The sequence below is a fragment of the Ictalurus punctatus genome, chromosome 22, assembly GCF_001660625.3.
Source record: "Ictalurus punctatus breed USDA103 chromosome 22, Coco_2.0, whole genome shotgun sequence".
Classification (NCBI taxonomy): Eukaryota; Metazoa; Chordata; class Actinopteri; order Siluriformes; family Ictaluridae; genus Ictalurus; species Ictalurus punctatus.
Window position 1 is genome coordinate 4,318,963 of NC_030437.2, and position 14,077 is coordinate 4,333,039.

Genomic DNA, 14,077 nt, shown 5'->3' on the forward strand with positions numbered 1-14,077 from the left:
AAAAAGCTTCGTATACTTTAATATTCACCCTCGAGGCTTGTGTTGTTCTCAGAATGCTAATAATAACAAATATCTAATGATTGTAATTATTATTAATGTGCTAATCATCCGTTTTAGCATTACATCATGGCAGAGATGCTTTCTTAAGGCTTAATATGGCACAGGTTGTGTGGTTGTGTGTGTGTGTATGTGTGTTCGTTCTTAAGTTGAGGTACTCCTAGCCACTTTACCGATTCTAATTAAATAAATCTATAGAGAGGAAATCTTTCTCCAGAGACATTAATGTGCACCTTGTCATTAGGATTCAATTACTACAGTCCACATACTTCCTCTCTCCTCCTCATGCACACACACACACACACACACACACACACATACAAAGCAAACCATGTCTTTTTATTTAGCAACTCCCTGAAATTCAGGCCGTGCCTGTACCACATGCACATTAAACTGCAGTATGCTAATGTCCTCGGCTAAGCTGAATTAAGCATGGAATCGCCAGCACTGCATTCCCTGTCTTACATAATCTAGAGGTAAAGAGGCCCTCATGGCTAATAGGCCTTAAGACATGCAGACGTGTCTTTATACACACCAACACACAGCAGCGTCACTGCGTATTTTGTTACTTCTGTTAGCAGGTCCTTGAGAGAGAATCGTAAAATAATTTGCCTGTGGTGGAAATTCACAGCCTCCAAAATCTGTGTTTTTCATGAACATCTGTGTAGTTATATTCATAGATATGATTGTTAAAAACGAGAAATCCTGGTGTGTGTGTGTGTGTGTGTGTGTGTGTGTGTGTGTGTGTGTAGGCTGATGGCGAAGATAAATCAATTAATTAACATGTTAATAAACAAGCTGATTTTTTGAATTGTGTTCTGAATTATATTACAATTGCCAGCTACTATTATCTGTTTATTTAATATCTATCATATAATAAATCGCATGAATTGAAGCACTATGTGACCTTTTGCCCCAAATGTTATCACCTAAAGATTTATTTACTGTGTGATTTTTAAGATTTTTGCCTGTGTGTGTGTGTGTGTGTGTGTGTGTGTGTGTGTGTGTGTGTGTGTGTGTGTGTGTGTGTTATACTAAAAGCAGGGATTAAACATTACTGATGAAACGTTCTGAGGGTTGGGCGGGGGGGCGTTCTGACATCACATCCTGCCTGAACGTGACAGTGGTATGGATGATCGCAGTGACAGGCCGACTATACGCGCTTCCTACCCACAAACCCCAGGGAGGCGCTGGTCGTCCTGGCAACCGGGGCACAGACACGGACATCTCCTTATTTTTTATGACAGGCCTACGCATGTAGAGCCTCTGGCCATTCTAATGCGCACATACACACACACACCTACAGAGCGTCTTCACGCTCTTCAGCATCCCACTACCACACTCATCCTACAAACTGATTTCAAAGAGATTTGTGAAACAATCTACGTAACACGCCTGGCCAGGGTTAAACAAAATGGCGGTTTCTTTGTTTTCCAAAACCGTTTGGTCCCCTCCGAAACCATTGCAGCGGCAAGGCCAATTCAGTTGTTTTTGCTGTAGACTGAAGACATTTGGGCTTGAGATCAAAAGATGAATATAGGAAGAGAGGTTAGAATTTCACCTTTTATTTCCCAATTTGTAGGTGAGATAATATATTGGAACATGTTACTGACCGGCATTTCTTTTTACCCAGGTGTGTCCTGTTAGACTAATTGTTTAAACAATAAAGAGCTCAATAAATATAAATAAATAAATATAAATAAATAGCTCAAATAGCTTGGTTTTAGCTTCAGTTTGCATTTGTTGTTAAAAAAGGATAAGCCAACATGAAGATCAGAGAGCTGTCTATGGGGGAAAAGCAAGCCATTTTGAAGCTGAGAAGAGGTGGAAAAAACAATCTGAGGCATTTCACAAACACTGGGCATAGCCAATACAACAATTTGGAATATCCTGAAAATGAAAAAAAACCAAAAAAAAAAAAAACACTGGTGTACTGAACAATAGACACCGAATTGGTCGGCCAAGGAAAACAACAACAGCTGATGACAGAAACATTGTGAGAGCTGTGAAGAAAAGCCCAAAAACAACAGTCAGTGACATCACCAACAGCCTCCACAGGGCAGGGGTGAAAGTATCACAGTCCAGCATTCAAAGCAGATATGGAGAGCAGAAATATAGAGGCCATACCACAAGATGCAAAGCACTCATCAGCAGTAAGAATCAGAAAGCCAGATTGGAATTTATAGAGATGAGGCACAAAAGTTCTGGAACCAAGATGAACCTCTACCAAAGTGATGGAAAGACCAAAGTGTGTAGAAAGAAAAGATCTAAATCAAGCTGATCTGTGAAACATGGTGGAGGTAGTGTCATGGCTTAGGCTTGCATGGCTGCTTCTAATTTTTATTGATGATGGAACTCATGATGGAAGTCACAGAATGAATTCAAGTTTACAGGACCATTTTGTCTGCCAATTTACAGAGAAATGCATCCAAATAAATTGGGAGGAACTTTGTCATGCAGCAAGACAATGATCCAAAATACACTGCCAATTCATCAAAGAACTTGATCGGGGGGGAAATGTGGAAGATTTTAGACTGGCCAAATCAGTCTCCAGACCTTAACCCAATTGAGCACCTCCTAAATGGGAGACTGAAGAGGAGAACTCCCCCGAAACAAACAAACAACTGAAAGTGGCTTTGGGAAAAGCTTGAGAAAGCATCACAAAAGAAGAAAGCAACAGGTTGGTGATGTCACTGAGTCGCAGGCTTGATGCAGTTACTGCAAGAAAGGGATATGCAACCAAAAAAGAAGTGTTATTTACTTTAATTTACTTGAAGACTTATCTGTTCCACCAGAACCAGGAAACCCTAAACTCTCATTTCATATCCATCTTTTGATCCTAAGCCCAAATGTCTTTGGTGTATAGCACAAATGATTTGGCCTTGCTCTTCCAGTAGTTTTGGAGGGGACTGTGAATAAACTTTCTGCTTATAGACTGAAAGTTTACATCATCACTGAATGCTGACAGATGCCTGACTGTCCTGCTTTTGGGAGGATAAAAATAGACCTGCGTATGGACAGTTTGGACTTGACATCATTTTACACAAGACTGCAGTGTTTTTTTTGTGTGTGTGTGTGTGTGTGTGTGTGTGTGTGTGTGTGTGTGTGTGTGTGTGTGTGTGTGTGTGTGTGTGTGTGTGTGTGTGTGTGTGTCTTCTCCATTCAGTTACATTGTTTGACCCAGTTTGTCTCTGGTGCTAGGCAGACTGGGCCAGTGCTCCTTGATGGCAGACAGCAATACAGAACTGACATCGGTTATAGTTATTGGACAAAAAATGACAGATTCTAGTACAAAATAAATAAATAAATGATAATAATAAAAATTCTAGTCTAAAATAAATTAAAGTGCACACCAAAGCATACATTTAAATACATATCCATAACCAATGTCCTGATTATCAACCATACATTTTACTTTTGTTTGCAAGTTTATCTGTTAAGCACAAGTCGTATTTGCAGTTATGTGTGTGCCAAACCTGATCCGCACACAACCCTGTCTTTTCTATAACACCTTCACTTTATGGCTGTTCAAAAGTGTTTTTATTTGACGTAACCTGTGATAAGACAATAACCTATATTGTGAGTACATCTCTCTATTCAGTTCAATTCAATTTAATTTGATTTGTGTAGCGCTTTTAACAATGGACATTGTCTCAAAGCAGCGTTACAGAAACATATAAACACAGGGTAGAGATTTTAAGTGTGTGAATTTATCCCTATTGAGCAAGCCGGTGGTGACGGCGGTGAGGGAAAAACTCCCTAAGATGATATGAGGAAGAAACCTTGAGAGGAACCAGACTCAGAAGGGAACCCGTCCTCATCTGGGTAACAACGGATAGTGTGAAAGCAAAAGAAAGTTCGTTATGGTTTTAATATGAAGTCTGTGTGTTGAACTAGTCCACTGTTCACTAAAGGAGACCTGAGTGTAAAACTGTATGTGGTAATTGCAGTCCCAAGGCCATCGCTGCAACCGTAGTCCCAGCAATCACAGCAGGAATGTCCATGTGGAATTAAGGTCCAAAACCATTTCCATGGTACTTCAAGCGGTACCATCCTAATCAATCTCCAGGCTGTAGCCTCCAGTTGATGAGAGCTCCATCCAGAGATAAAGTATGATGATGGATCAGGCAGGTCCGGAGAGCAGAAAGGGTCAGGATCACTGGCATCTCCATAAAATCATGTGTGGCTCGACAGAAGGAGAGAGGGAGAGGGAGGTAAAGAGACTTCATCTTGATGCTCTGGCAAAATATTTTCGCACACATGCAGCACGTCAAACAAAAAATTATCTCTACATGATCAGTATGACAGAAAGTGGTCTGAGGTGTTCATAGTCATATTCCTAGGAGTCTCCTACTCATGCCTGTAGGACTTGAATCTGGTTTTGAGATGTTTTCTGTATACTGTAGTCTCAGGCAGTGGTCTCACTTAATATGGTCTTGGTCTTGACTGAGAGTTTGGGAAAAATGTTTGTGCTGTTTTTTCAAATGCACAACGTTTGAGTAATTCCTTCTTCTAGAAAACAGCCTAATCATTGGTGCAATGCATGAATGAAGACAACTAACGGAAGTAAAGACTTTGATGAAGGATATGATGGTTTTCGGTCTCGACATTGACTTGGCCTTGACCACTTTTCGATTCAGTCTTGACTCGGTCTCTGCTAGTCCTGGTCTTGGCCTTGTCATGGACTTGACAAATGTGGTCTTGACTACAGCCCCATCAGCCAGTGACGTAGTGTCAGATTGAATCGTCAGTACTAACATATTCTTCATTCTCTACTAGCCTTGTATTTAACTGCATGCTAAGTTGAACTTAACATGCAGTTAAATACAAGGCTACTTTGACGATTCAATCTGACGCTTGGATTGTGGAAAACAGTGATGGCAGAAAAAAATGGTTATACAAGTGGCTATGGATGTTATTGAATACTTTCAGCGGTTTCACAGCATTGCAGGCAACCTTACCAAGTGCTTTAGGGGACTAATCGTAGGGATGGCGGTTCGATTCCCAGCCCATGTGACTCCAAGACACTGAACCCCAAGTTGCTCCCGATGGCAAGTTAACGCCTTGCATGGCAGCTCCGTTACCATTGGTGTGTGAGTGTGTGTGTGTGTGTGAGTGTGTGAATGGGTGAATGAGAACCAGTGTAAAGCGCTTTGGAACCACTAAGGTTAAAAAAGCACTATATAAGTGCAGACCATTTACCACATTTGTTTTAACTGATTTAATTGCGGTTCTGTTTGTTTTTGTTTTGATTGCAACAATAATCGTGTCTGAACTCGAATATAAAGTTTTGGGGCAACAATAAGCATTGTGCAAAGAAGCTGTACGGTTTTGGATGATGAAGATCTGAAGTATCATCCCGAATAAAGGAGTGAAATGATCAGTGTTGTTTGCTTACCAAGATTATTGATTTGCGAGTGTCTGGCTTTAATAAATTTCTGAATAGCTACTTGCCAAACCAATCAAATCAGTTAGTAATCAGATACCGGTCTCTCGTTTTTTCTTTCTGAGTGTAAAGCGCTGATTCCAGCGTCTCCTTCCATGTAAAGTAACATCTCCTTCCAAATCTTCACCATGTCAATTATGTTTCTCGTTCATGCCGTTTATCATCAGTCTTAGATTATGTGGATCATCCGAAATTCAGTCCCTGTGAATAAGCTACTATAGAAACAATAATGTATTATCATATTATTAATTGACCCTATAATTACTGTTGGAACTACTGTCAAAGCTGCTGTTATAGAAAATTAATCAACGCCTTCAGATTAGTGAATTCTACAGCGCTGTAGTATAAAATGCTGGAACTTTACTTGTGGTTGAGAGACATTGCAAAACATACAGTGAACTCCACTAATATTGGCACCCTTGGTAAATATCAGCAAAGAAGGAAATTGTATTTTGTTTTTAAAAAAATCACAAAAATACTCTGCTCTCATGGATATCAAACAATTTCAAACAAAACACAGGTTAATCAAAAAGAAATCTTTAAAATATAGGTGTGCAACAATTATTGGCACCCCTATGGCTTCATATGAGAAAAATATATTTTAAGTATATTCCCATTGATATTTAAAAAAAAAATAAAAATTAGTACACCTGGGGTATAAATATGGGCACTGTACACACACACACACACACACACACACACACACACACCAGCTACTCTGAGCATGTATTCACAGACACAGATTATAGGACACATCCGTGCGCTGACACACACGCACATGCGCTTGTGTATGTGTGTGCAGGTGTGTCCGCAGTGCTTTAGGGAGAAAATGAAATCGGATGTCGTCGGTAAGTGAAATTATTTTGTCCCGTTTGCGTCCAGGGATTTTTTTCCAAAACTTTTCTCTGTTTCCAGTTTGAAAGTTCTAGACATTTCTACACTACAGAAAACGTCTTCTTCTGTTGCTCCTTCCCTTTTAAATGAACTAGTTAAAGTTAAGGTGATCTGAAAGAGGAACGCTGGGTTACTCATGGTCCGGCAGAAAGTAAAGAAACTAATTCAGAATGTCAACAGTTTTGTAGATGTTTTTATTTTTTTTAATTTTTTTTTATTTAACATGCGATGCAGCCTCTTTGGTGCAGTGGAATGTGCAGAGAAATTAATTGAGAGTCATCAGATAAGCCTGTGTAGAGAACGTGTGTAGAAATTATTTAGGATTAGAATGGGTTGCTAATCTCTTTATAGTGAGCATGCAGCCTCAGCATGCATCTCTCTCTCTGTCTCTCTGTCTCTCTCTCTCTCTCTCACACTCTCTGTCATGCCATTCTTCTGACTTGGTCCAGTCTTCTTTCCTCCTCATTTTAATTCCAATTTTTCTATCTCAGATAAGGACGCAGTTCTGGATTGTGTATCTCTTTTGTCATTGCGAAAGCCTGTCCTGTAACTTTAATTGGAACTGTAGTTTTCAATATTTCTCTTACTGATATGAATAAAAAAATGTACGCTTTACTATAAAACAGGGTTGCATGATAAATCATCCATAGTGCATATTGTGAGTAATTGCAATCAAATATGAATTTTGCATACCTGCCAATCATCAGGTACTTTGAAAAGGCGCTTCATATTTTATCATAGTATTATTATTCTCCAATAAAACTTCAGATGAGCCAGTCAGCACATGAATATGAAATGATTGACAGCTGCATTTGTGTTTTGGCACTCTTCCATATCAATTGCCACCCTGCAAATCCTACACCTTACCCCGGTTTCACATTAGTAATCTTTTGGCTGACTCCATTTTCATTTTGACTGACTCCATTTTGCTTTGAAAAAGTATTTGCCCCCTTTCGGATTTCTTCAATGTTTGCATATTTGTCACACCTAATAGTTTCAGATCTTCAAACAAAACACAAAATATCGTTTTTAAATGATCTTTTAAAAAAGATCATCAAAAAAGAACACCAACTGTCCCTGTGTGAACAGTAATTTTAACTAGTTACTCAATCAAATAGTTAATCAGTTCTAGTAGTAATCAGTTAGACGAGACAAACACAGGCTTGATTACTGCTAGCCCTGTTGAATCTGAACATCATTTAAATAGAACATTTCCAGCAATGTGAAGTTCTCAACAAGCCACCCGCTTTGCAGCACAGCAAGCAATTAATTCCAGAACAGATGATAAAGAACATTATTGAAATATATAATTCAGGAAAGGGTTACAAAGCTATTTCTAAGGCTCTGGGACGCCAACGAACCACAGCAAGAGCCATTATCTCCAAATGGAGACAACTTGAAACAGTGGTGAATCTTCCCAGAAGTTGTCGGTATCCAAAATTCCTTCAAGACCACGCTGACGACTTGTCCAGTAAGTCGCAAAAGAACCCAGACAAACATCTACGGAACTGCAGGCCTCACTGCCTGAGATGAGTTCAACATTCAAGATTCTACCATTAGAAAGAGACTGAGCAACAAAAATTGTATCCATGGGAGAGCTGCAAGGCAAAAACTAATGCTAATTGAGAGGAACATAAAGGCTGGTCTTACATTTGCCAAAAACACCTTGATGACCCCAGAACCTTTGAAGATAATCTTCTGTGGGCTGATTGGAAACTGGACCTTTTTAGAAGACATGCGGCCTGTTACATCAGGTGTCAAGCAACAGAGCGTTCCACAATAAGAACATCATACCAACAGTGAAGCATGGTGGTGGTTGTGATAGTGTGGGGGTGCATTGCTGCTTCAGGGCCTGGACAACTTGAACCATAAGCTCAAGATAAGAATATCTGGTCATCAGTCCGTGATCTGAAGCTCAAGCACACATAGATTATGCAGCAAAGATGATGTAATTGTAATGACGATTTGAAAGTGATTAAAACACTGATGGCTCTTTGGTCAGCAAATCGTGAAAATCACAATACATATAATTTCTAGATACCTATACATAAGCTCTAACCAAGATCTGATGTGTTATAAAGGTAAAAAAAAAAAAAAAAGTGTTTTTTTCCCTGCTGTCTTTAAATTAGTTCTGTCTTTCATCAGTACTGTACTCCATTACATAACAAGTGAAGAGGTTTCTCTCTGTTCAATTTCTTTTAATAAAGACAGCCAACCACAGCATCAAACAAAGAGCAAAAACAATCTTTGTATTTCCTCTGTTTTTTTTTTTTTTTTCTGGAACAGTCTGTTCCAGCCACATGCTGAAGAGGTCGGAGTACACATGTGTAGCAAATGCAAGGCACCTTTTCATTCTTCCCTCTCCTCGCAGCGGGCTTCAGTGTTGACAGCTTTTCTGAAAGGGCCACCCGTGTCAAAATTATTAGAGAAGCAGTGTCTCAGATGTGAAGTGGCCCTTCATTATGTCAGCCTTTATCTAACTGCGAGCGATTGCGTAACACTCTCTCTCTCACCTTCTCCTTTCTCTCTCTTTCTCTCGGCAGCCCAAATTGAAGTCATACCATGCAAAATCTGTGGAGACAAGTCCTCAGGGATCCATTATGGGGTCATCACATGTGAAGGGTGTAAGGTGAGAAAGCATCGTTTTTCTATAGCAGCTGGTTTTCCCTGGTCTGATAATCCAGGGTCGTAAATGTTTATTTAGTTTAGAGCAGATTAGCACTAGATATGTGCTTATCTTCACACTAGTACTAGACTTGAACTGTTTGTTTAACATATTGTGTGTGTGTGTGTGTGTGTATCTACTCTCCGTCCAGTTGATTAGGAACAGTTTTACAGCTGCTCTGTTATCCAGTTATCCAGTATCTGCAGGATTTTATGCATTATGGTGCTGCTGCCACATGATTGCCTGATCGGATCATTGCGTGAATGAGCAGCTGTATGGGTTTTCCTAATAAAGAGGCCATTGAGTGTATATAATGCACAAATTTCTACACGTTTTAAGTTGTTTGTTTATTAGGTGGTATTTTAAACAAAAATCTTCTTAGTAGAATCCTGATCGCGGTATTTGTGTTGCTCAATAAGAAAATATACAGAAGGAAATGTGATATTGATGAACAGAAATTAATGAATTATCCAGTATTAAAATAAATTCTATGTTCATATATTTAACCATATTTGGTTATGGTCTGTGGTGATTTAGTGCTGATTTATTCATTTAGTTAGTTAGTTAGTTAGTTAGTTAGTTAGTTAGTTATATTATAATATTGTTTTTATTTAGCATTTAAAAGTGCTATTCCATCAATGAAGTTAAATTCCAGCGTTATTTTGATTGAAAGATTAAATCCAATTTCATTGAGACTAATAATCAGTATTATCATTTTAGTCATAATTGTGTAGCCCTAATACTTAATAGGTTTCACAACCCCGATTCCAAAAAAGTTGGGACGCTGTGTACAATGTAAATAAAAACAGAACGCAGTGATTTGCAAATCTCATAAACCCACATGTTATTCATGATAGAACATAGAAAACTTCTCAAATGTTTAAACTGAGGAAATGTACCATTAAGGAGAAAATAAGGCAATTTTGAATTTGATGGCCGCAACATATCTCAAAAAAGTTGGGGCGGGGGCAACAAAAGGCTGGAAAAGTAAGTATTAGTAAAAGGAAACAGCTGGAGGAACGTTTTGCAACTAATTAGGTTAATTGGGAACAGGTTAGTAACATGATTGGATATAAAAAGAATAGCTTAGAGAGGCAGAGTCTTTCAGAAGTAAAGATGGGATGGAATCTGGATGGAAGCAGATGTTGCTCTAAAACCTGTATATACCTTTCAGCATTGATGCCTTTCCAGATGTGCAAGCTGCCCATTCCATAGGCACAAATGCACCCCCATACCATCAGCGATGCAGGCTTTTGAACTGAGCGCTGATAAAAAGCCGGATGGTCCCTCTCCTCTTTAGTCCTCTTTAGTCCTCTTCAGTTTAGAGGACGCGACGTCCATGGTTTCCAAAAAAAATTTCACATTTTGATTTGTCTGACTAAAGAAGTTTTCCACTTTGCCTCAGTCCATTTTAAATGAGCTTTGGCCCAGAGAAGACAGCGGCATTTCTGGATCATGTTCACATATGGCTTCTCCTTTGCATGATAGAGCTTTAACCAGCGTTTGTGGATGGCACGGCGAACTGTGTTCGCAGACAATGAGTTCTGGAGGTGTTTCTGAGCCCATGCAGTGATTTCCATTACAGAATCCTGCCTGTTTTTAATGTAGTGCCGCCTGAGGGCCCGAAGATCACAGGCATGCAATATTGATTTTCACCCTTGTCCCTTGCGCACAGAGATTTCTCCAGACTTTCAGAATCTTCTAGAATAGAATAGTCTTCACAATTTTACGTTGAGGAACATTATTTGGAAATTGTTCCACAAATTGTAGACACAGTTTTTCGCAGATTACCGATCCTCTGCCCATCTTTACTTCTGAAAGCCTTTTGTTTCCCCTGTCCCAACTTTTTTGAGACGCAGCTATCAAATAAAAAATTTCTATATTTTTTTCTTAAAATGGTGCATTTCCTCAGTTTAAACATTTGATATGTTTTCAATGTTTTATTGTGAATAACATACGGGTTTATGAGATTTGCAAATCACTGTATTCTGTTTTTCTTTACCTTTTTTACATATTGCACAGCCTCCCAACTTTTTTGGGTTGTACATCACAGATTCCCTTTAAAATTGTTCATGGTGCATGTGTCACTCTCTGTCATCTCAGCTTAAATAAAATAACAAGCTGATTGACAATGTCGGTGCCTTCAAATTTAGCCAGAAGAGGCATCATTTATCTCAAATGCACTTAAATACAGCTTAACAATGCTCGTTACTCAGGTTTAAGATTGTTTTGAAGACGCATCTTTATTGTCTCGTGTTGCACCGCAGGGTTTTTTCAGGAGAAGTCAACAGAACAACGCCTCATACTCATGCCCTCGGCAGCGCAACTGCCTGATCGACAGAACCAACCGTAACCGCTGCCAGCACTGCCGTCTGCAAAAGTGTCTCGCTCTGGGCATGTCACGTGATGGTGAGGCAGTCACTTCCATCACTATTCCTAGTAATACTAATAGAAGTGTGCAATACAGTGCCTTCCTCATTCCATAATAACACCAATCATATCAGTCATGTCAGTGGTGTTTCTATTGAACTGCTGTTCCTGATATTCCCACAAGTTTTCTTTGGGTTGAAGTCCAATGATTTTGCAGGTCATTCAAAATTCACGTGCCAGTGTTTTTATAACAGCTCACAGATTTGGCACAATGCACCCTACAATTGTCATCTAGAGATCTACTATGCCAGTCTTTTGTTCTTTTTGGACACGAAGCACAAAAAGCAATCGGCCATTGATTTCATGCATTTCATGCAAGTTACATTTATCCAGGTACACGTCATGTTCAGATCCAAATCACGTTCTCACTGCAATTCAGTTCATTCGGAAGCAGCCTGAGACCACGTGTTGTTTTGGTCCACACCTGAGTGTGACTGCTGTGTCCTTCTCACCTACATAAAGAACCGCACTGAGGGGAAGAATGCTCCAAGCTTCCATTGAAACAGACAAAACATTTGTACTGTAAAAGCAACACAATGGCAGCCTTATTGGCGGATGTAACACATTTTTTCCCCCAGAGAGATTATTATTAACAGTAGTAGTAGAAGTACAAAACAGGTCCTCGCTTTTATCAGCAAAGGGCCGATGTGGCTGCAGGAAACAAGAGCCGCACCTACATTTGTTTGAAGACCAAGATCGATAGATTAGACAAGTGGAAACTGCTTGGCTCTGGATTTATTGGAAAAGCCTAGCTTTCAGTTAACCAACCTTTAATTGGCAACTTTCATGCCATTAACCTTTTTAACCATGTCTTGTGGGCACAGCTGATCAGACCTCAGCTTTTTTTTAATCTAGCAGATTCTTACATTCTTCCCCTTCTATTTCATTCCCTTCAGCGGTAAAGTTTGGCCGCATGTCGAAGAAGCAGCGTGACTCGCTGTATGCCGAGGTACAGAAGCACCAGCAAAGGCTGCAGGAACAGCGGCAGCAGCAGACGGGCGACGTTTACTCGTCCAGTCTGAGCACTCTTGGGCACGACCTGGGTGGTGCCTACACCAACGGACACGTCATTGACATGGCCAAGACGCATGCCAACGGCGCACCCGCTGCCTACTACAGCATGGACTCAACTCAGCCGAGCCCAGACCAGTCCGGACTGGACATGGCGGGCATGAAGCCCATCAAACAGGAGCCTGTGTACGACCTGACACCTGTGCCAGACCTCTTCCCCTACAACTCGTACCAGGACAGCCAGCTAGCACCTGGAGTTTCTATGGGGGAGCTTGGTATGACACAGCCTCACTGATTCTGCTTTTTATAGTTTGGAAAATTTTCATTATCATTGTTTCTTCCAAGTTAGGAGGCTCAGAATGAATCAATTCACTTGGTTAAAAGCTTGCTACTTGGAGCTATACAATCAAATGAATATAATGGATGTACTACAAGTTGACAGCTTAGGGATGTATCTTTGGAAATTCCTCACACAAGTACTCCAGGTTTTCTGTGCTTATATCAAGTGCTGCAGAATAGCTTGGATCTCCCAGAAGACTCCAACTTAAGTTCAAGTTTAATGCTTATTAAAGGCAGGCAGATGCGATGAAGAACTGTTGCAAAGGTGACGTGAACATAAAATATAGCGTGCAGACATGAGTGTGCATTTTGTTAGTAAGGTAAGTAAGTTAATGCAAGTAATTAAGTTAGTAAGGTAAATGCGAGTGAAAACTTTTTCAAAGTCTCTGTTTAAACGTCGTTGGTATCTAAAAAAAGCAACTTTACCACAGTGTCATTTTCAAAAACATTCTGAGAAATTATCTCGGGGCACGGGGCATAATTTCAATAAATGTTCTTGTTATTAAGTAAAGTATAAATGTGCCGTTTAGCGCAAACAAACTTAAGCAAATGTAATACCTGCCCTTCAGCTGTATTAATTTTGCACGCACATGATCTGTTCCTGAAGTGCCTTTCAGGCCGAGTAAACTGCATTGCACTTGCAAAATCTCTGTATTTTGTTCTTTTTGGTAGAAACATCCAGAGTGCATTCCAGTGCATTGCAGGTGTTATATGTTCTTCTTAAATACACGCACTTAAATCAGGACCTCCAAACAATGATCAGATTTATTTATTTTTTTAAGCTGAAGATGACAGACTGTGATATTCGTAAAAGCATTCTGTGGATCACTTAAGGGGAGAAATAATAGAACAGTCAATAATTCCCAATGCAATCCAATTTAAGTGCTTTATTGGACTGTTTTTATAAACTTAATGGTTTATTATGTAGGTGTAATATCTGTACATGAACACACAACTGGCCAATATAGTGTTAATCTCACCTGGATGCTGTAGATTTGTACTTAAGCACAGCTGCTGTAATGATAAATACTGTTGTGTGCTCATCTCATGTTGTCTCAGGGAGTTTTTCCTTGACACTGTTGCCTCTGGCTTGTTCATTAGGGACCAAAATCTACATCCACATTTGGATTTCTGTGAAGCTTCTTTGTGACAGATGTCTATTTTCACTTACCCCAAGCCATAAAGCAGGTCTTCATTTTCCCACTAATGAGAAACAAATGAGTTGGGATCTGTCT

At 39.7% G+C, this 14,077-nt stretch overlaps 1 protein-coding gene across 1 annotated transcript in view; it reads left to right on the top strand.

Moving 5' to 3' along the window:
- Positions 1 to 14,077, top strand: part of rorb (RAR-related orphan receptor B) — a 43,025-nt gene that overhangs the window by 14,352 nt on the left and 14,596 nt on the right. Inside the window, exons 2-4 of the mRNA XM_017451281.3 lie at positions 8,941 to 9,026; positions 11,330 to 11,471; positions 12,389 to 12,778. Of these exons, the coding sequence (XP_017306770.1) occupies positions 8,941 to 9,026; positions 11,330 to 11,471; positions 12,389 to 12,778 (618 nt within the window). The remainder of the gene's footprint in view (positions 1 to 8,940; positions 9,027 to 11,329; positions 11,472 to 12,388; positions 12,779 to 14,077) is intronic.